Source organism: Diplotaxodon limnothrissa, linkage group LG3 (assembly GCF_057381915.1).
Source record: "Diplotaxodon limnothrissa isolate DT_005_m linkage group LG3, D_limnothrissa_male_GT1.1, whole genome shotgun sequence".
Classification (NCBI taxonomy): domain Eukaryota; kingdom Metazoa; phylum Chordata; class Actinopteri; order Cichliformes; family Cichlidae; genus Diplotaxodon; species Diplotaxodon limnothrissa.
In genome coordinates, this window is record NC_140598.1 from 22,588,525 (window position 1) to 22,609,802 (window position 21,278).

The window sequence follows — 21,278 nt, forward strand, 5'->3', positions numbered from 1 at the left end:
AACTCAAAAAGCTGTGGCTGGAAAAGAGAAAGGCGTTCAGAAGCGGAGACAGGGACTGCTACAGAGAGGCCAAGTACAGGTTCACTAAGGAAGTGGACATTGCTAAACATCAGCACTCTGAGAAGATGCAGCAACAGATCTCAGAGAATGACTCGGCCTCTGTGTGGAAAGGTTTTAGGAATATTACAAACTACAAGCCTAAAACCCCCCACTCCACTGATGACTTGCTCTTAGCCAACACCCTTAACAACTTCTACTGCCGTTTTGACGAGCCATCAGGCAGCCTTCACACCTCCAACGGCCCCAACAATAGAGACACTTTGGACACTAATTCCCCCACCTCTCCCCCCTCCATAGAGCCATCACCACCTTCAAACTGTTCACCTACAACACCCCCCTCCTCACCCCACACAAAAGAGGATTTCACACCACCTCCTCCCACCACAACTCTTCATATTCATGAAGCAGATGTGAGGAAGCAGTTTAAGAGTCTGAATGCTCGAAAAGCTCCTGGCCCAGACGGTGTGTCTCCTGCCACCCTCAGACACTGTGCAAACGAGCTGGCCCCAGTGTTTTCTGGCATTTTCAACTCCTCACTGCAGGCATGTCATGTGCCTACCTGCTTCAAGTCCTCTACCATAATCCCTGTCCCCAAGAAACCTAGGATCACTGGACTAAATGACTACAGACCCGTGGCTCTGACATCTGTGGTCATGAAGTCATTTGAGCGCCCCCCTCCTGGACCCCCTGCAGTTTGCATACAGAGCCAACAGGTCTGTAGATGACGCCATCAACATGGCCCTACACTTCATCCTGCAGCATCTGGACTCCCCAGGGACCTACGCCAGGATCCTGTTTGTGGACTTCAGCTCTGCCTTCAACACCATCCTTCCAGACCATCTCCGAGGCAAGCTTTCCCAGATGAATGTGCCTGATCCCATCTGCTGGTGGATCACTGACTTCCTGACAGACAGGAAGCAGCATGTGAGGCTGGGAAAGAATGTCTCGGACTCCCGGACCATCAGCACCGGCTCCCCTCAGGGCTGTGTTCTTTCTCCTCTGCTCTTCTCCCTGTACACCAACTGCTGCACCTCCACCCACCAGTCTGTCAAGCTAATCAAGTTTGCAGATGACACCACCGTCATTGGGCTCATCTCGGACGGGGATGAGTCTGCCTACAGGAGGGAGGCTGAACGTCTGGTGTCCTGGTGCAGCCACAACAACCTGGTGCTGAATGCCCAGAAGACAGTGGAGATTATTGTGGACTTCAGGAAGCACACAGCTCCACTCCCCCCCATCATCCTGACTGACACCCCCATCACCTCTGTGGACTCATTCCGCTTTCTGGGTACCACCATCACCCAGGACCTGAAGTGGGAGCCCACCATCACCTCCGTCATTAAGAAAGCCCAGCAGAGGATGTACTTCCTGAGGCAGCTGAAGAAATTCAACCTGCCAACACGGACGATGATGCAGTTCTACACTGCAATCATCGAGTCCATCCTCACCTCCTCCATCACCGTGTGGTACGCTGGAGCCACTATCAGGGACAAACAGAGACTGCAGCGTGTTGTGCGCTCTGCTGAGAAGGTGATTGGCTGCAGACTCCCATCTCTGCAGGACCTGTACACCTCCAGGACATTGCGGCGTGCAGCTCGGATCTCAGCTGACCCTTCTCACCCTGGACACAGTCTGTTTGACCTGCTCCCCTCAGGCAGGAGGCTCCGGTCCATTCGCACCAGAACCTCTCGCCATAAGAACAGTTTCTTCCCCTCTGCTGTTGGACACATGAACAATAACCATATGACTGTTCCCACCACTAACACATGACCCTACGCTGTGTTCACTGCATCATTCCATGTTTGGCTCTGATCACCACCTGCACTCATGTATATATCATGTACATATCTATCTATCTATCTATCTATCTATCTATCTATCTATCTATCTATCTACTTAGCACTTTTAATTCTTATTAGCACTTTTAATTCTTATTCTTATTTTTATTTTCATGTCTATTTAAGTGTAATTTATAACAGTATGTTTGCACTGAAGCACCGCAGCAATTTCCTAATGTTGTAAACCCACTCAACATTTGGCAATAAAACCCTTTCTGATTCTGATTCTGATTCTGATAAAAGACACAGCGCAGCTCTAACCTCAACCCTGTTGTCTTTCCTGTTTATGACCACTGAAACTGCTGCACAGAAAACTCAGACACGTAACTTCCTGATTAGTTGTTAAAAGTTAGTTAGAATTTAAATTTTTGTAAGTCATAAAGCCTTGGTGGTTTAATGGCATCACTGTAAATCAGAAAACACACAATGATCGATCGTCTCTTGTAACCTGACTTGCTGATAACTTGTGTTAAACAGGTTTTATATTGTGCTGAAAAAGTATTTGACCCCTTCCTGATTTTTTTCTAAATATAATGATGTGTTAGTCACAGTATGTTCTAAACAACATTATCATGTTTGAGCGTAAGGTTGTTTGTCCATGCATCTGGCACCAGGACACCACGAACCTTAGTCAATAAGAGACTTGTAATCGTATGTCCAGATTAGCTTCCAAAACACTAACCCAATTACTTTTGTTCCTTAAATCAGGACTGGTTTAAAATGATCTTATTTAGTTTTTCTGTCAGTATTAAATGTGAGAATCAGACACCATCAGGACTCACCTCTGGTTCTGCTGCGAGGAGGAAAAGTTGCTTCAGCCGTTCTCAGTGTGATGGTACCACTGTAACTAAGGAAATGCACAGTGACATCACTGCTGCCCTGCACACTGGTCTATTTCCTCTTTGTCTTCACTGTTAAACTGACACGACACGTGTCCAAAAGAGTCGAGTCATTCTCTGATCAGCTGCTGCTACACTTCTTATTTTAGCACTGACTCACTTTATTGACACTGATTGATTTTTTACTAATGTCCTTCACCTCTTCATCACTACAGCTAACATGAGACAGCACCTGAAGCCAATTTAGATTGCATCTGAAACAAGTGTCATGGATCCCAAGACTTTCTGAACAACTCAAATATTTCCTCAGCTCAAAGGTCAATCGATTGATGGTGCTGGCCAATGGATGCAATGAAGCTGATGTAAATCTGGGTTCAGTTTTTAAAGAAACTCCAGTGTACAATGTGGATCAATAAGGATCAAACCACTGACCTTTTGATTGGTAGATGACACACTCTGCTTCGTGAGCCACAGCTGCCTTGAATGCTGATCCAAAAACTATGAACGCACTGGAGAAAACCATTTCCCATCATTAACCAACGACCATTTCCCCTCCTCATCCAAATCCATTAATTCAGAAAAAAAACATTTATAGATATCAGTGTCTAAAATATGCATCAACTGATTTTTATATTTAAAATGTATAAAACAGGAATCTTGTTAGGTTTTTTTTCATGAGAGAAGACTAATTTCCTCCAATTAAACGTTTTCACGAATCATTATCAAATTGTTACAATTTAAAATTACTGTTACACAGCACCAGGGACCTTCTGTATTGTAACTGTATTGCGGGTCACAGAAACAGAATGTTAGCATGATTGGTGGAATCAGTTGAAGGTGTCTTAGGTCTGATACATGCTCACGTTTCTTCTTCTGCAGCTTTCTGGGCATCTTCTTATATAGAGATTTAACCTTCTGCTAGCAACGCTCCCATTACCATGGCAACCACCTCTTGCCCTCCAGTCAGGCCTGTAGAGTTAAAGAAGTGGACAAAGTGCATATCATAACAGCAGATTCATGATTGAGGCCACATTCCTGTGAGGGAGTTGTGAGAAAGTGTTGTGTCTGCTTGTATCAGAGTGGGCACAACTGCTCTACAATATACTGTGTGCAGTAAAGAATAAAATACAAATACTGTATGTGATGCAAATTATGAGATATTAGCCTTACAGATAAAAATTAATCCCAACAGTCTCCAGCTCCAGTCCTTGAGAGCTACTGTCCTGTATAGGGATGGGTATCGTTTAGGTTTTATCCGATACCGGTGCCAAATCGGTACTTTTGAAATGGTGCCGGTGCTCAAACGGTGCTCAAACCGGTGCTTAAAGAATGGAGAACACAAAATTGGTTCAAAAACCTCTCATATTCAGCTGATTTTTTGTAAAAAGATAACAATGTTAGCCTTTTCTGCAGCTATGGGGCATATATGGCATCACTCTTAGCTGGAAGCAGTGCTTAAACAATGGAAAAAAAACAAACTTTGTCCAAAAACCTCTCATGTTTAGCTGTTTCCCTCTTTTTCTTTGGTCATTTTAGCCTTTTTGGCCAGGGTGAAGGGAGTATCTGCCATCAAACAAGAAGACAGCCGCATGTAGCTACAGTGTTGGGAAGGTTACTTTTGAAATGTATTCCATTACAGAATACAGAATACATGCCCTAAAATGTATTCTGTAACGTATTCCGTTACGTTACTCAATGAGAGTAATGTATTCTGAATACTTTGGATTACTTAATATATTATCATGCATTTTACAACTACGTGAATGTACTATTGCTGTGTGATTTATTACTATTACTGAAGGTCCGCGGCTCCGAACCGTATTAAAGGGACCTCTGACTAATACGGGTTCCTTGTTGGGCTTGTAGCCGAAAAATGGCTTTACTTTGTTGTCTGGGTCAACTCTGCTTGCGAGAGACAGAGAGAAGCGTTGAAAGGTTGCTCCAACAGAACTTATTGTTTCGGAGGAAAACACAAACACAGCGTAAAGTCGAGTCTTAATAGATGACTTACAACTGGGCTCATCAGGCTCTCTTCTTGGCTGCAGTGGTTATTATTATATTTACATGCTTCCAGCTCCCGTTTTTGCTCGATGACAACTCGTACTTTTCGACTCTCCTTTTTCTTCCACCTTGCGCTCACAGACACATAACGAGTATGGCAGTCCATTCTCCCTGCAGCACGGACTACACTGCCCATGAGGCTACATTCTTTAGGGCTATGCCTGTAGCATTCTGCCTATTAGCTTAGCACAACAACAAAAAGGCCTCTCACCCAGGAAACACGCAGAGCGTCCCCCTGTAACCATGGCAACCGCAACGCTGCCGCCTGGAACTACAGAATGTAGCTGTCAAACAAAATCGAAACAGTCCTGACCTGCGACAATATGAAACAGGAAAGTACCGCCGTGTAATCCATTTATTTCAACAAAGTAACTGTATTCTAAATACCACCTTTTTAAACGGTAACTGTAACGGAATACAGTTACTCATATTTTGTATTTTAAATACGTAACGGCGGTACATGTATTCCGTTACTCCCCAACACTGTGTAGCTATGATGATGTTTGCTAGTTCACCTTACATGCATTAATGTAATAACGTGGTTAGCCTACTCAACGTAAATTACACACGAACAACATTAAGCTACTCACGCAGAGAAGAACGGCTGCTGCTGCCATCAAATATGGCGCATTTCTCGGTGTTTCATCGGATTCGAGGTGTTACCTCCTTTGACAGTATCACAGTATCAGCTTAAAGCACTTGTTGCAGGCTGCTGAGTTTGCATATTTTGCTGTGAAGTACAGCCAGACTTTTGACCGCTTCGCCTTGGGCATTTTTAATCTGTAGCTCTGCATAAAAGAACGTACGTACCCGGACCCGCCTACTATCCTCGGAAACGTAAAATGATTGGCTAGAAGTGTATCACAGCTCAGGAAAAAAAAGCACCGAAATAAAGCACCGAAATGTGCGCTGCTTTTCGGTCTGGTTACTACCGTTTATGTCAGAACCGGTGCCATCATGGCACCAGACACCGGTACCCATCCCTAGTCCTGTATGGGCTCAAAATGTGGTCATAAATATTTTGTACTTGTAACTCAGGATTTGTATGTGTAAAAAAAATTTGTGTGTGTGTAAAAAAGATTTGTATGTGTAAAAAAAATTTGTGTGTGCATAAAAAAGATTTGTATGTGTAAAAAAATTTGTGCGTGCGTAAAAAAATTTGTGCGTGCGTAAAAAGATTTGTGTGTGTACTTAGCCAAAACAAACCCCTGCAAGTTAGAAGTACAAATTTTGACCCTATTTTTCTTCCTTTCATCTCATTGGTCAATGTCATGTCAATCACAAATGTAACAATCCAATCAGAGAACAGATGGGTTTGGCTGTCGGAGGGGCGCTTTTTTTGAACTTGAACTTTTTTTTACACACACACAAATTTTTTTAACACATACAAATCCTGATTTACAAGTACAAAACCGATTTACAAGTACAAAATATTTATGTCCACATTTTGAGCCCATACTGTCCTGCAGCTTTTAGATGCATCCCTACTCCAACACAGCTGAATCAGAATCAGAATCAGAATCAGAATGGGGTTTATTGCCAAATGTTGAGCAGGTTTACAACATTAGGAAATTGCTGCGGTGCTTCAGTGCAAACATAGTGTCATAAATAGCACTTAAATAGACATGGAAAAAAAATAAAATAAAATAAAAGTAGGGATAAGAATTAAAAGTGCTACGTGGAAAGATATGTGCATGAGATATACATGAGATATATACATGAGAATAAGAATTAAGAGTGCTACGTTGAAAGATATATACATGAGTGCAGGTGGTGATCAGTGCCAAACATGGAATGATGCAGTGACACAGCGTAGGGTCATGTGTTAGTGGCGGGTACAGTCATATGGTTATTGTTCATGTGTCCAACAGCAGAGGGGAAGAAACTGTTCTTATGGCGAGAGGTTCTGGTGCGAATGGACCGGAGCCTCCTGCCTGAGGGGAGCAGGTCAAACAGACTGTGTCCAGGGTGAGAAGGGTCAGCTGAGATCCGAGCTGCACGCCGCAATGTCCTGGAGGTGTACAGGTCCTGCAGAGATGGGAGTCTGCAGCCAATCACCTTCTCAGCAGAGCGCACAACACGCTGCAGTCTCTGTTTGTCCCTGATAGTGGCTCCAGCGTACCACACGGTGATGGAGGAGGTGAGGATGGACTCGATGATTGCAGTGTAGAACTGCATCATCGTCCGTGTTGGCAGGTTGAATTTCTTCAGCTGCCTCAGGAAGTACATCCTCTGCTGGGCTTTCTTGATGACGGAGGTGATGGTGGGCTCCCACTTCAGGTCCTGGGTGATGGTGGTACCCAGGAAGCGGAATGAGTCCACAGAGGTGATGGGGGTGTCAGCCAGGATGATGGGGGGGAGTGGGGCTGTGTGCTTCCTGAAGTCCACAATAATCTCCACTGTCTTCTGGGCATTCAGCACCAGGTTGTTGTGGCTGCACCAGGACACCAGACGTTCAACCTCCCTCCTGTAGGCAGACTCATCCCCGTCCGAGATGAGTCCAATAACGGTGGTGTCATCTGCAAACTTGATTAGCTTGACAGACTGGTGGGTGGAGGTGCAGCAGTTGGTGTACAGGGAGAAGAGCAGAGGAGAAAGAACACAGCCCTGAGGGGAGCCGGTGCTGATGGTCCGGGAGTCCGAGACATTCTTTCCCAGCCTCACATGCTGCTTCCTGTCCGTCAGGAAGTCAGTGATCCACCGGCAGATGGGATCAGGCACATTCATCTGGGAAAGCTTGTCTCGGAGATGGTCTGGAAGGATGGTGTTGAAGGCAGAGCTGAAGTCCACAAACAGGATCCTGGCGTAGGTCCCTGGGGAGTCCAGATGCTGCAGGATGAAGTGTAGGGCCATGTTGATGGCGTCGTCTACAGACCTGTTGGCTCTATATGCAAACTGCAGGGGGTCCAGGAGGGGGGCCGTGAGGGTCCTGAGATGGGAGAGAACTAGGCGCTCAAAAGACTTCATGACCACAGATGTCAGAGCCACGGGTCTGTAGTCATTTAGTCCAGTGATCCTAGGTTTCTTGGGGACAGGGATTATGGTAGAGGACTTGAAGCAGGCAGGCACATGACATGCCTGCAGTGAGGAGTTGAAAATGCCAGAAAACACTGGGGCCAGCTCGGTTCAATATCGATACATTCAATCAGATGGTTGAATTACCTCTTCAGTGTGCCATCAAATGTGGAACCAAGCCTTTCATTTGATTCAGGTGTGTTGGAACAAGAATGCATCTAAAAGCTGCAGGACATACTCTTAAATGTATATAATTTGTTATTCAACCAAGAAACCCTTGTGTGAAATAGTTTTTAACTTTATTAATGAGAATTTAATTAATGAAGTTATCTTTGTCCTCTTTACTTTTTTCGGGCTTTTGCGGTGCTCATTTTATCCAGTTGTCAGGAACTATAGCCTCCCCCACATAGCAAAATTGGTATGGCCCGGACCTGGCCTACACAATGTGCTTACACGTGGCCCACATACCGCAAAGAATGACGGCCCTTTGGTGGCCCAGATCTGGTTTGCCAGACCTGGCCCACATCAGGATGACATACCACTTACGATGCCAGAAATCAGCCAGCAGTTTGACACCAGCTCTGATACCGGGCCAGACCTGTCTGCTATGTGGGCTTCTGACACTAAACAGTGTACACTATATTACTATGTTTGTGCCAGGGAACCCGATCTACAACAATTTTGGTCACAGTGTGGTTATAAGGTTGGGGAAACCACCTGAGACTGAAGAAGTCACTTGAATAAATGATGATGTTTCTTCAGCTGAAAACAGCACGTCGAGATGAACAGAATCAACTTTTTTCGCAATCCTTTAACTTGTTGAAGGTGCCATCAATCCGGTACCTTCACTAGAGAATATCATAGGGAGCAGATCCCAGATTTTGTCTGAGTTAACTCTGTCACCTACCCCTTTAATCACTTCACTGGCCCTCACCTTCACCCTCACAAGTCAAACAACTGAAAACCACTGAGCTAAAAGGTGACAGGAGCTCAGATGAATGAAGAATCAGAATCAAAAATACTTTATTAATCCCAAATGAAATTATGGGTTAAAGTGCCACATTACATGTATCGATATTGAACCGTTCGATACAATGCTTTCGGTTTGGTACGCATATGAACCGAACAATACAAATTTTTTTATTTATTTTATCAACTTTTCTTCTGACGATGCTGTCTGTGTTGAGCGCTCAGTGGATCTGCATTCGACTACTCCGCCTAGGCTGCACTGTTGAGTGCAGAGCCACTGAGCGCAACGCAAGCTAGCAAGACAGCTCGTTGTAACATGGCAAATTGAACCTCCCCCACCCTCATTCAGATCTGGCGTTTGGAACTATTTTGGTTTTCATGTGAAGCATGACCCTGAAGGTAAGTGCGTCATGGACAAAAGTAAAACAGTATGTCGGATGTGCCACGCAGTGCTCAATTGGTGGGAACTAGTGCGTTAGCGCAGTTAGCTTGTTAACGTGTTGACGCCGTCCAGCCCCACGCACGGGCCGATCCGCGGTAACTCGTTAACTAAGATTGGCTGTGTTATGGCGTTAATGTCATTTTAACTAGATTAACACTGACAGCACTAGTGGGAACACAACGAATATGACTGCACATTTACGCCGACATCATCCTAGTGCAAAGACAAGTGGAAGCAGACAAAAACAACAAGCACGCAGGCTACAAACTTTACCCGAGTCATTTAGACAGCCGTTAGCACATGATTCTCCTTATGGGGACCTGATGTCACAGTCCTGGGTCTCCTGATCCAGCGTTTTTAGTTCTTTGTGATGTTTGTATTATTGTACTTGTGTGAGTTATTCTATGGTTTCTAGTTTCGATCCCTTGCCCTTCATGTTTCTCTGTGTCCCCTCTGTTCTGTGTAGTCTGTGTCTGCATGTTTGAGTTCGCTTCTGTGTCTCTCGGTTCTTAGAGTCCTCTGCCTTATGGTTTATGTCTCTGTGTTTCTTAGTTGCTGTCTCCACTGTGTCGAGTTCGCGTCTCTGTGTGAAACTTCCTGTTTTACTTTGATGGTCCGTGTCTTATGTGAATGCGTCCTGCTTTGCTTGTCTCGTCAGTCCTGATTTCTCCCAGCTGTGCCCTCCTTCTTTGTCTCATTCCCCTTGTTACTTCCCAGTGTATTTAAACCCTGTGTTTCTCTGAGTCAGTGTCGCGTCGTCTCTCATGCTGTGTGGATCTCCCTGTGTCTCCTTGTGAGTTTTAGTTTGTTGTTCCCAGTTTAGATTAGTTTAGTTTGTATGTCTTTTCCTTGCCAGCAAATAAAACTGTGTTTTGAGTTCACCCCCCCCCCCGAGTCTGTGAGTCCTGCATTTTGGGTCCAACTCCTGCCTGCCGCACAGCGATTCATAACAGTACGACGCGACCACAATATGGACCCAGCAGACTTACCCGGGGAGAGCGATCTGATACGCTAGCACAGCCATTAACTCCACCACAAGCTCCATTTTCACCTCTACCATCGCTTCAGTTATCAGTTCGGTCTGCCACTCAGTCACCCTTAGCTCCATCTTCCACACTACCACCTGTTTCTCTTCTGCCACAACCATCACTACACTCAGCCATTCAGGCTGCTACTCAGCGAGTCATTCAACCTATAGCCCTGCCATTAAGACACTGAGCCATTAGCCATCCGACCCGCAGCCAATTCAGCTGCTCCTCCACCCATTACACCTCCACCACAACCGTCACTGCAGTCTCCTGCATCTCAGCTTTCCCCAGTGCAGTCTCCAGTGTCCCCAGTGCAGTCTCCATTGTCCCCAGTGCAGCCTCCCTTAGCACAGTCATCCACTCAATCACCAGCTCCACTTTCCCCCCAACTATCACTACTACCTCTAGCTCAGTCTCCTGTGCACTCACCTCTAGCTCAGTCTCCTGTGCACTCACCTCTGGTTCAGTCTCCTGTGAAGTCATCAACTCCACCGCCTACTCCACTCTCACCACCACCGTTACAACAGACATCAGTTCAGTCCCCTGTGCCAGTGCAGACGCCCTCAGTTCAGTCTTCCGTGCAGTTATCTACTTCACCACCATTAGTAGCTCAGGTCCCCGTGTCTCCACAGTACCCCCCCTCAAGGGCTGGCTCCAGACAGCCCAGCAGAACCACAAAAATGGACCAAAACCAAAACAGAAAACTACCCGACCAGGGCGGGCGGAGGGGGCCCAGGACGGAGGGACAGAGTCCAAAAAAGGCCCAGATGGCCAAGTTCAGGGGGCCGACAGCGCAGGAAGCCAAAACAGTTCAGTTCCGGAGGCCGACCATGCGAATGGCAGCGGCAGTGGGGCAGGTCCGGAGGCCGGCCACGCAGTAGGCAGTGGCATGGAAACAGTTCCGGAGGGCGACCGTGCGGATGGCAGCGGCGGCGCGGAAACTGTTCCGGGGGCCGACCATGCGGACGGCAATGGCGGCGCGAATGCAGGTCCGGGGGCCGACTGTGCGGACGGCAACGGCGGCGCGAATGCAGGTCTGGAGGCAGTGGCGGCGTGTAGTCCACGCAGAAGGCGGGGGTGGCAACAGAAGTCCGGAGGGCGGCCACGGTGGTGATGATGCCCAACAAGCGGCCTGACAAATGTTTGATGATGTTGAGGCGGTAGTTTGGGAGCTGAAGGTGGCGTGATCCCTGCGGCACCAGGCGAGGCGGAGGCTGGACCAGACGAGGCAGAAGCCGAGGCGGAGGCTGGACCAGACGAGGCAGAAGCCGAGGCGGAGGCTGGGCCAAACGAAACTGGTGACGCTGAAGAGGAGGCCACTGCAGGCGATGCTGGAGCTGATGCGGGGGCTGGACCAGACGAGGATGAAGACACGGAGGCCGGACCAGGCAAGCCAGATGAGGATGAAGCTGAAGCAGAGGCTGGGCCAGGCTGGGCTGAAGAGGAGGCCACTGCAGGCGATGCTGGAGCTGATGCGGGGGCTGGACCAGACGAGGATGAAGACACGGAGGCCGGACCAGGCGAGGCAGACGAGGATGAAGCTGAAGCAGAGGCTGGGCCAGGCGAGGATGAAGCTGCGGAGGCCGGACCAGGCGAGGCAGATGAGGATGAAGCTGAAGCAGAGGCTGGGCCAGGCGAGGATGAAGCTGCAGAGGCTGGACCAGGCGAGGATGAAGCTGCGGAGGCTGGACCAGGCCACGTTGATGAGGATGCCGAAGAGGATGCTGAAGCCGGACCAGGCGACGCTGATGAGGATGCCGAAGAGGATGCTGAAGCCGGACCCGGCGACGGCGTGGGTGGAGCTGAAGCCGGACCAGGTGACGGCGTGGGGGGACCTGAAGCTGGACGAGGCGACGGCATGGGTGGAGCTGAAGCTGGACCAGGCGACGGCGTGGGTGGAGCTGAAGTTGGACCAGGCGAAGATGATGAAGCTGCGGGGGCTGGACCAGGCGAAGATGATGAGGATGCGGCTGGCGACTGGACGGGCTCCTCGGGCCCTCCAGCTGCTGAACAGGAGGCTGAACTGAGGGTGACTGACATAATGGTTATGATGACAATGGTGGTGGAGTGGGAGACTGAGCTTCTGGCCGGGCGGCTAACTGAGCTTCTGGCCGGGCGGCTAACTGAGCTTCTGGCCGGGCGGCTAACTGAGCTTCTGGCTGGGCGACTAACTGAGCTTCTGGCCAGGCGGCTAACTGGGCTTCTGGCCGGGCAGCTAACTGAGCTTCTGGCCGGGCGGCTAACTGACCTTCTGGCCGGGCGGCTAACTGAGCTTCCAGTAGATAGTGTTCCTTATTTTCAGCTTTCAGATTAAAAGCCCTGGGTAGTATAACACAGGACTCGGGAGAGGCAGAATGAAAGCAGTCCTTTAAATCCTCAGAGCAGGTGTTAACGGACCTTGGAGTATCTGACAAAGAATTAACCGTTTCTGAATTACTCTTTTCACATTTGAATAACCCAGAGTTAACTGGCATTGAATTACTAGACTCAGGAATAACTGACAGAGTGTTCATGAATGCATGCTCAGATGGAGCAGAAAAAACACTGCGTTCCTGACTCACAGAATCTGCCGGTAACTGACGGCCGCGTGGACGTCGCTTTCGCCTGGGAGAAGGGGCAAGAGCGGCAGGGGAAGCTGGGGTGGGTATTCTAATATCCCCTCGGCTTGCTGCCGGTACGTTGGGGTTCCCTGCGCCTTAGGGTCGGGGAACGGGTCCTGACTGTCATCTGCGCTTATGCGCCGAGTGGCAGTTTGGAGTACCTAGCCTTCTTAGAGTTCCGGGGGGGGGGGGGGGGGGGGGGAACTCAATGCTCACGTGGGTAACGACAGTGAGACCTGGAGGGGCGTGATTCGGAGGAACGGCCTCCCTGATCTGAACCCGAGCGGTGCTTTGTTATTGGACTTCTGTGCTAATCACAGTTTGGCCATAACGAACACCCTGTTCGAACATAAGAGTGTCCATAAGTGCACGTGGCACCAGGACGCTCTAGGCCGTAGGTCAATGATCGATTTTGTAATCGTATCACCAGACCTGCGACCGTATGTTCTGGACACTCGGGTAAAGAGAGGGGCTGAGCTGTCAACTGATCACCACCTGGTGGTGAGTTGGATCAGGTGGCGGGGGAGGACGCTGGACGGACCCGGTGCACCTAAACACGTAGTGAGGGTGTGCTGGAAATGTCTAGCAGAGGCCCCAGTTCGCGAGATCTTCAACGCACACCTCCGGCAGAGCTTCAACAGCATTCCGAGGGAGACTGGGGACATTGAGTCCGAATGGACAATGTTCAGCGGCTCCATTGCCGAAGCTGCTGCATTGAGCTGCGGCCGCAAGGTGGTTGGTGCCTGCCAAGGTGATAATCCCCAAACCAAATGGTGGACACCAGAGGTGAAGGGAGCCACCAGGCTGAAGAAGGAGTCCTATTGGGCTTGGTTAGCCTGTGGGACTCCGGAGGCAGCCGACAGGTATTAACAGGCCAAGCGGAATGCGGCTCGGGCAGTGGCTGAAGCAAAAACTCGGGTGTGGAAGGAGTTCTGAGAGGCCATGGAAAAAGACTTTCGGACTGCCTCGAAGAGATTCTGGCAAACCGTCAGGCGTCTCAGGAAGGGAAAGCGGTGCTCTACCTGCACTGTGTATAGTGCTGGCGGAGCGCTGCTGACGTCGACTGAGAAAATTGTCAAGTGGTGGAAGGAATACTTCGAGGACCTCCTTAATCCCACTGACATGTCTTCCGAGGAGGAAGCAGAGTCTGGGGATGAGGGGAATGACCCGCCAATTTCCGGGGGCGAGGTCACTGAGGCAGTTAAACAACTCCTTGGTGGCAGAGCCCCTGGTGTTGATGAGGTCCGCCCCGAGTTCCTGAAGGCTCTGGACGTTGTAGGGCTGTCCTGGTTGACACGCCTCTGCAATGTTGCGTGGAGATCAGGGGCAGTAACTGTGGACTGGCAGACCGGGGTGGTGGTCCCCATCTTTAAGAAAGGGGACCGGAGGGTGTGTTCCAACTACAGGGGGATCACACTCCTCAGCCTCCCTGGGAAAGTCTATGCCAGGGTGCTGGAAAGGAGAGTTCGTCCGCTAGTCGAACCTCGGATACAGGAGGAACAATGCGGTTTTCGTCCTGGTCGCGGAACACTGGACCAGCTCTTAATCCTCTCGAGAATACTTGAGGGTGCATGGGAGTTTGCCCAACCAGTCTACATGTGTTTTGTGGACTTGGAGAAGGCATTCGACCGTGTCCCTCGGGGTATCCTGTGGGAGGTGTTGCGGGAGTATGGGGTGTCTGGCCCATTGCTACGGGTCATTAAATCCCTATACAACCGTTGTAAGAGCTTGGTTCGCAAAGTCAGACTCGTTCCCGGTGGGTGATGGGCTCCGCCAGGGCTGCCCTTTGTCTCCGGTTCTGTTCATAATTTTTATGGACAGGATTTCTAACCCAGGACACGCTGGAGAGATTATGTCTCTCGGCTGGCCTGGGAACGCCTTGGTGTTCCCCCAGATAAGCTGGAGGAGGTGGCTGGGGAGAGGGAGGTCTGGGCCTCTTTGCTTAGGCTGCTGCCCCCGCGACCCGGCCTCGGATAAAGCGGATGAAGATGGATGGATGGATTTTCTTCTGCACTTTACACACTGTTAAAATAAATACAGCTTCCATTAACAGTTACTATTAGTGGTAAAGATCTTATCACCAATGAAGTTTGTTTTGTATGATCTGTTTCCTCAAAGTCACTACACAGTCTCTAATCACTACACACTTTCACTGTGTGCTGTAACATACGAATTAAGGCATGTTGCATAACTTGTTGTTTCTTTTCAGTTGTATCTCTCGGTGCTGTCCACTGATTTTATTGAGCTAACTAAACAGCAAATGCCGCCTACAGGGAGGAGGTGGATCGTCTGGCTGAGTGGTGCGACAGAAACAACCTGCTGCTTAACACCGAGAAGACCAAGGAGCTCATCGTGGACTACAGGAGGAATGCTGACCCACATCCACCCATCCACATTAAGGGGACGGCTGTGGAGCGTGTGAGCAGCTTCAAGTTCCTGGGAGTCCACATCTCCGAGGATCTCACCTGGACGACCAACTGCTCCAAGCTGGTCAAGAAGGCTCACCAGCGCCTCTTCTTCTTGAGGACTCTGAGGAAGAACCACCTGTCCTCAGACATCCTGGTGAACTTCTATCGCTGCACCATCGAGAGCATCCTGACCAACTGTATAACAGTCTGGTACGGGAACTGCTCTGCCTCGGACCGGAAGGCGTTGCAGAGGGTCGTGAAAACTGCCCAGCGCATCGCCGGAGCACCACTTCCTGCCATAAAAGACATCTACAGGAAGCAGTGTCTGAAAAGGGGTGGGAAAATCATCAAAGACCCCAGTCACCCATCACATGGACTCTTCACCCTCCTGCCCTCTGGGAGGCGCCACAGGAGCCTCCGGACTAAGACCACCAGGTACCGGAACAGCTTCTTCCCCACAGCTGTCAGACTCCTGAACTCTGCCTCCTGACATCTGACCCACGTTAAACTCATGGACTGAACATACACACACCCACAATGGACAACTGTACCCTCAAACACAATAATAACATGGACTGAACCACCACTCACAACCACTAGCACTTTATATAGCCTCTGTAGAAACTATCTACACCCTCACTTATCTTAACTGCACTACTGTATAGCTCTGTGTAAATAATCATTCTGTACATTCGATAATCTTTAATCCTACAACTGTTTACAACTTGCATAGTTCCCATTTCTGTATAGCTGTATATCCCAGATTCTGTAAAGTTATTTATTTCATTTCATATTCTGTATAGTTTTTCATATTTATATCCTGTTCATATCCTGTACATAGCTTGTACTCACTACAGCCTGTACATACTTATAGTTATAGAATATTCACAACATACTTCATACCGTGTACATTATAACATACCATAATAGACCCATTTCTGTAATATACTCACATATCTATATTATTGCTAATATATATTGTAATATATCTATATCACTAAAGCACTTCTGGATGGATGCAAACTGTATTTCGTTGCCCTGTACCTGTGCATGTGCAATGACAATAAAGTTGAATTCTATTCTATTCTATTCTATTCTATTGTCAAAACAAATATTTAACCTACACATCTGAGTCTAAAATAGAAGGTTGGAAAGAAGATACAGCAGTCCCCTTTAAGTCTTCGTCATCACCTGATTGCTATTTCAGTACTTCCCCCTCAGTATTTATGTAGAAAGATGAGCTGTGGCTAGAAACCACAAAGTAGAAACTGCAAAACACTCACTGAAGATAAGATACTGTTATCACTTTGAGACACAAATAGAGACGCTCACTTATTTTCTCTTTGAGCCTCTTTTTGACGGAGGTGTTTATTTTATTTCATGAAACAGGCAGGCAGGAGGAAAGACCTAAATGCACAACTCAAAACACGTGGATGAACTGAAGGAGGCTGTTTTATTGCACAGATTACACAAAAAGCAGTTACAAAACTGAACCAAAATCTAGAAACTGGAAACTAATAACAAAACACTGGGAAACTACGGATGGCGATTTTAGGGAGCACAACAGAAGAAATCGACACAGCATGAGTCTGTGAAGGTTCTCAGTCATCCAGGTCATCGTAGATCAAGGAGCTTGGAAAGAAAAGTGTCTGGACTTCTTTAAGTTGCTTTAAGACGTTTCACCTCTCATCCGAGAAGCTTCTTCAGTTCTAAGTGTCAAATGGTGGCGAGTCCCAGATTAACACCCTGTGGGAGTTTCCCCCCAAAGAGCTCAACTCTTTCTGTACACCGTTATATTTGTGCCACAAAACCAGCCAATCACAGAATTGAATGCGAAAAAATCTGATTGGCTGTTTTGGTCTCCAATCAGCTCGAAATGACGAAATGGAATATCCCAGAATGCATTTCGTCCAAAACCCAAACAAGGCAGTGGCGGAGTTTGAAATATTACTCTTTCTGGGTCACAAAATAAACTTTTAAGATGTTTTCATGCGAAAATGGTGCTGTGTAAACTTCAATTATCTGCTCGATTTATCAAGACATCACATATTATGAACAATGCTGGGCATCCTCTGCACACGGCCATAAACAACCAGAAGAGTCTGTTCAGTGAAAGGTTGCTTCTCCCTAAGACAAGAACTAACAGACTTAAAAACTCCTTTGTCCCACACGCCATCAAACTGTTTAACTCCTCTCTGGAGGGGAGAGGGAGGGGAAACAGGAGGACAAAGGAGGGGGGAACAACTAAGCTGTAGTGCCTCTTCACTTCACTGTGCAATACTTTTGTTAATGGTCAATGGTGCAATAGACCTCAATACCTGAAATGTGCAATTCACTATTTTTATTCCTATTTATCCTATTGATCCCCTTCGTATATTTTATTTATATTTGTCTCTGTATTTATATGTGTGTGTGTGTGTGTGTGTGTGTGTGTGTGTGTGTGTGTGTGTGTGTGTGTGTGTGTGTGTGTATAATATTCTGTAACTCTGTAACTTCTGTCGGTGCTGTGCTTTTGGAAACCGAATTTCCCAGAGGAACCCACCCGAGGGATTAATAAAGTTTTATCTTATCTTATCTCTTACCTTATCTCTTATCTTATCTTATCTTACATTTGCAAAAGTGCTCTAATGTTTTTGGAGATGCCTGGAACTTTTTACTCTGTGTTTCTCACTTCATAAAGGAATTATTCTTAAAATTAACCATCTAACACAGCAACAATGAGCAGATGAAAAAGACAAAAAATCCCAAATCAATTCACAGGTTGGACTTAGAACCTCTTAGAGATAATCTTCTAAACTGCTCATCTCACAGAAGACAAATCAGGACCCTCACTGGATGTCAAATCTTCATACTAGGGCTATCCAGTCAAGTTGATCTTTAATCATATGATGTTCACCGCCATCTTATCTATCCTCCTTAATGTCCAGCTGCTACTCACTCTCCTCATTTGCTTGTTGGATGTTGGTCCCCCTGAATGCCATTCTCACCTGAGCATGAAAAGTCTTACAGAGGAAAAAGTAAACAAGAGGATCCAGACAGACATTGAAAGTTGCAACCATGGTGGTCACCTCCTGCAGGTAGTACAACACTGGACCTACAGAGCAGCTGCTCCACAGAAAAACTGAGGGTAGTCGAACCAGGTAAAACGGGACAAAACAAACACAGAAGATGCTGACCAGCACCAACATGTTCCTGCGAGACTTCAAGAGCTTCTCGGAGCCAGAGGAGGCCAGCTGCCTCTGCTGTGCCTGCAACACCCTGCGGGAGGTGCTGTAGTAGAAGAAGACCAAGGATATGAAGACCACGAGGAAAGTAACGACACACAAAGCCTGAATGATTTTGAAGGACACAGTGACCAGTGGACTAAAGATGAGAACACAGCGGCTGATACTAGAAGGCAGAGATTTATGAGTGATGAAAAACAGGATAATGAAAATAATTCCTGTAGTCACAAGAAAAGTCCAGGTGATCATCGAGATGATGCGGGCAGTCCGTACTGTCTGCAGGACACGAGTTCGTGAAGGATGAACAATCTTCAGATACCTGAGAAAGAAGAGGAAGGAGGGGAGTAGACAACTTCACTGATCAGTCACAGTGCTGTCACACCTTCAGAAATCATTCATGCTTTCATCAGGAGTGCATGGTTTGCAGTCAACAACACCATCATGAACTGCAGTCTGAAATCAGTAAAAGTTTCTTACCTGTTGGCAGCGATGTACCCCATGAATATGATGCTGGCATACATGTTGAGGTAGAAGGCAGAGGCTCCAAAGCTGCAGTAGAGCTGCCAAATTATTATAGATCCGCTATTATAGTGGCCGATGCGCAGTGGCAGAGAGAGACAGAGCAGAAAGTCGGCAGCTGTCAGGTTTTTCAGGAAGACCTTCAAGCTGCTCGATGCCTGCTGCTGAGCTTGACAACAGTAGAACTTTATGACGAAGCCATTGAGAGGTAGACCCACCTGAACATGACACAGAGATGATGGAAAGAAGACTTTGGTACATGCACCTTCAGACTCAACATGAACAGTTTATGAAAACTTCAACCAGTGTATAACAGAGCACAGTCTGAAGATTTGACACTTACCACAAACAGCAGACTGTAGACCACCATAAAGAAAGTGCTGGCAGATGTGTCGACAGCATCACAGGTCTGGTTGGAAGGTGAAGTCTCATATTTTGGGTCAACCATGCTTCCAGATCTGAAAAATAAACCTACTTCAGAGATCTACCTCTTTGCAACAAACTGTTTATAAATGCTAGTTTAATCTTTGAAAGGATCAACCTTCATGGTCCCTTAGTTCGAGATAAATCAAAGTCAAACCAATTTTAAACATTGTGTTGAGATCAACTACATGTGTCTTTGAGACAGTAATTTTGACCCCCAGTAAGAAACCTTGGAGTCACTCATGATCAGTGTTGGGCAAGTTACTTTTAAAAAGTAATTCATTATAACTGAGTTACAAGATTCTAAAAGTAATTACTTGGAAAGTAACTGGCCCTGGGTGAGGGACCAGACAAAGAGCGATTCATAAGACCCTTATGAAAAGGACACCGAGGGAACAGTTTACCCTGCCCGGGATAGGGTTACCGGGGCCTCGCCCTGGAGCCAGGTCCGGGGAGGGTGCCCGAGGGCAAGCGTCTGGTGGCCGGGCCTTAGTCCATGGGATCCGGCCGGGCACAGCCTGAAGAGGAGACATGGGCCCATCCTCCCGCAGGCCCACCACCCGCAGGAGGCGCCATAGGGGTCGGGTGCAATGTGTGCCGGGTGGCGGCCAGGAGCGGAGGCCCTGGCGGACTGACCCCCGGCTGCCAAGACTGACCGAAAGAACGAGATCGCGGATACAAGCGGCAGAAATGAGCTTCCTCCGAAGGGTGGCTGGCCTCTCCCTTAGAGATAGGGTGAGAAGTTCGGCCATCCGGGAGGGGCTCAGAGTAGAGCAGCTGCTGCTCCACATCGAAAGGAGCCAGCTGAGGTGGTTCGGGCATCTGACAAGGATGCCCCCTGGGCGCCTCCTGGGTGAGGTGTTCCAGGCATGTCCCACTGGGAGGAGGCCCTGGGGCAGACCCAGGACACGCTGGAGAGATTATATATCTCGGCTGGCCTGGGAACGCCTTGGTGTTCCCCCGGATAAGCTGGAGGAGGTGGCTGGGGAGAGGGAGGTCTGGGCCTCTTTGCTTAGGCTGCTGCCCCCGCGACCCGGCCCCGGACAAAGCGGATGAAGATGGATGGATGGATGGATGGAAAGTAACTATTGCATTACTTTAAAAAAAATGTTTAACCCTCTCGGGCCCAGGGTATAATTGGCCATTTTTTAACTACTTTTGATTTTCCCTCCATATTTCACCTTTAAAAACTATTTACTTTGCCTTGTTTGGTATCATTCATTTCAGCACAACCTCACGTGTCTGAATTTACAGTTATGTTTTCATTTTGACATACTGTATTAACACAATTGATCTAAAATCAGACAAAAAACAAAAAACAAAAAAAGTTACAATTTTACTGTAACAACCACAAACATGTTTAATAAATCATATTTCAAAACTTTAAATGCAAAAATAAATTGTCGATTTTAAAATCCTATGCACAAGTTTTGCAAACAACAAAGTTATTTGCATCCATTTACCTTTTACCCCTTTTTAAATAACCATTTCAAACTATTTTAGGAGAACGTAAAGGAGAACATCACAGCCTGATACCTGCAGGTCTGACAGCAGCAGGTGTATCACTCCTGTTTCTACCTGGAGACAGCAGTTGCCTCATTGTTCTGACACACAACACAAAACTACCCACAACACTACACACTAACTAAACAAGACAACACATTAACTACACACCCCAAACACGCTAAATGTCACAAATCTCTCATATCTCAAAACTCGCTCTTTCTCTCTCTCACTCTCTTTCTCCATCACTCCTAAAATGTCCCCCTTTTCCTAAACAACCAAATGTCATGTTGCCATATCATTTTTTGATTGGTCTAAGTGGTGCATTTTTCCACCTACATGTTCCTTC

The 21,278-nt window shown here is 47.5% G+C and overlaps 2 protein-coding genes across 2 annotated transcripts in view; both read right to left on the bottom strand.

Annotated features, from left to right (window-relative positions):
- The window catches only part of LOC146634967 (P2Y purinoceptor 14-like), a 28,782-nt gene that overhangs the window by 3,984 nt on the left and 3,520 nt on the right, over positions 1 to 21,278 (bottom strand). The window lies entirely within an intron of this gene.
- Positions 18,191 to 19,451, bottom strand: LOC146634968 (P2Y purinoceptor 14-like). The gene is made up of 3 exons (XM_085349998.1): positions 19,347 to 19,451; positions 18,962 to 19,221; positions 18,191 to 18,803 (listed from the first exon to the last, which is right to left on the bottom strand). The coding sequence occupies exons 1-3, from the start codon at positions 19,449 to 19,451 to the stop codon at positions 18,191 to 18,193; spliced, it is 978 nt and encodes a 325-aa protein (XP_085206124.1).

Bases quoted from the DNA above. Each gene is read 5' to 3' on its own strand.
- LOC146634968 (XM_085349998.1), bottom strand. From the start codon at position 19,451: ATGGTTGACCCAAAATATGAGACTTCACCTTCCAACCAGACCTGTGAT. The intron at 19,222-19,346 runs GTAAGTGTCAAA...TGTCATGTTCAG, and splicing joins TCTACAGTCTGCTGTTTGTG to GTGGGTCTACCTCTCAATGG. The intron at 18,804-18,961 runs GTAAGAAACTTT...CTTCTTTCTCAG, and splicing joins GGGTACATCGCTGCCAACAG to GTATCTGAAGATTGTTCATC.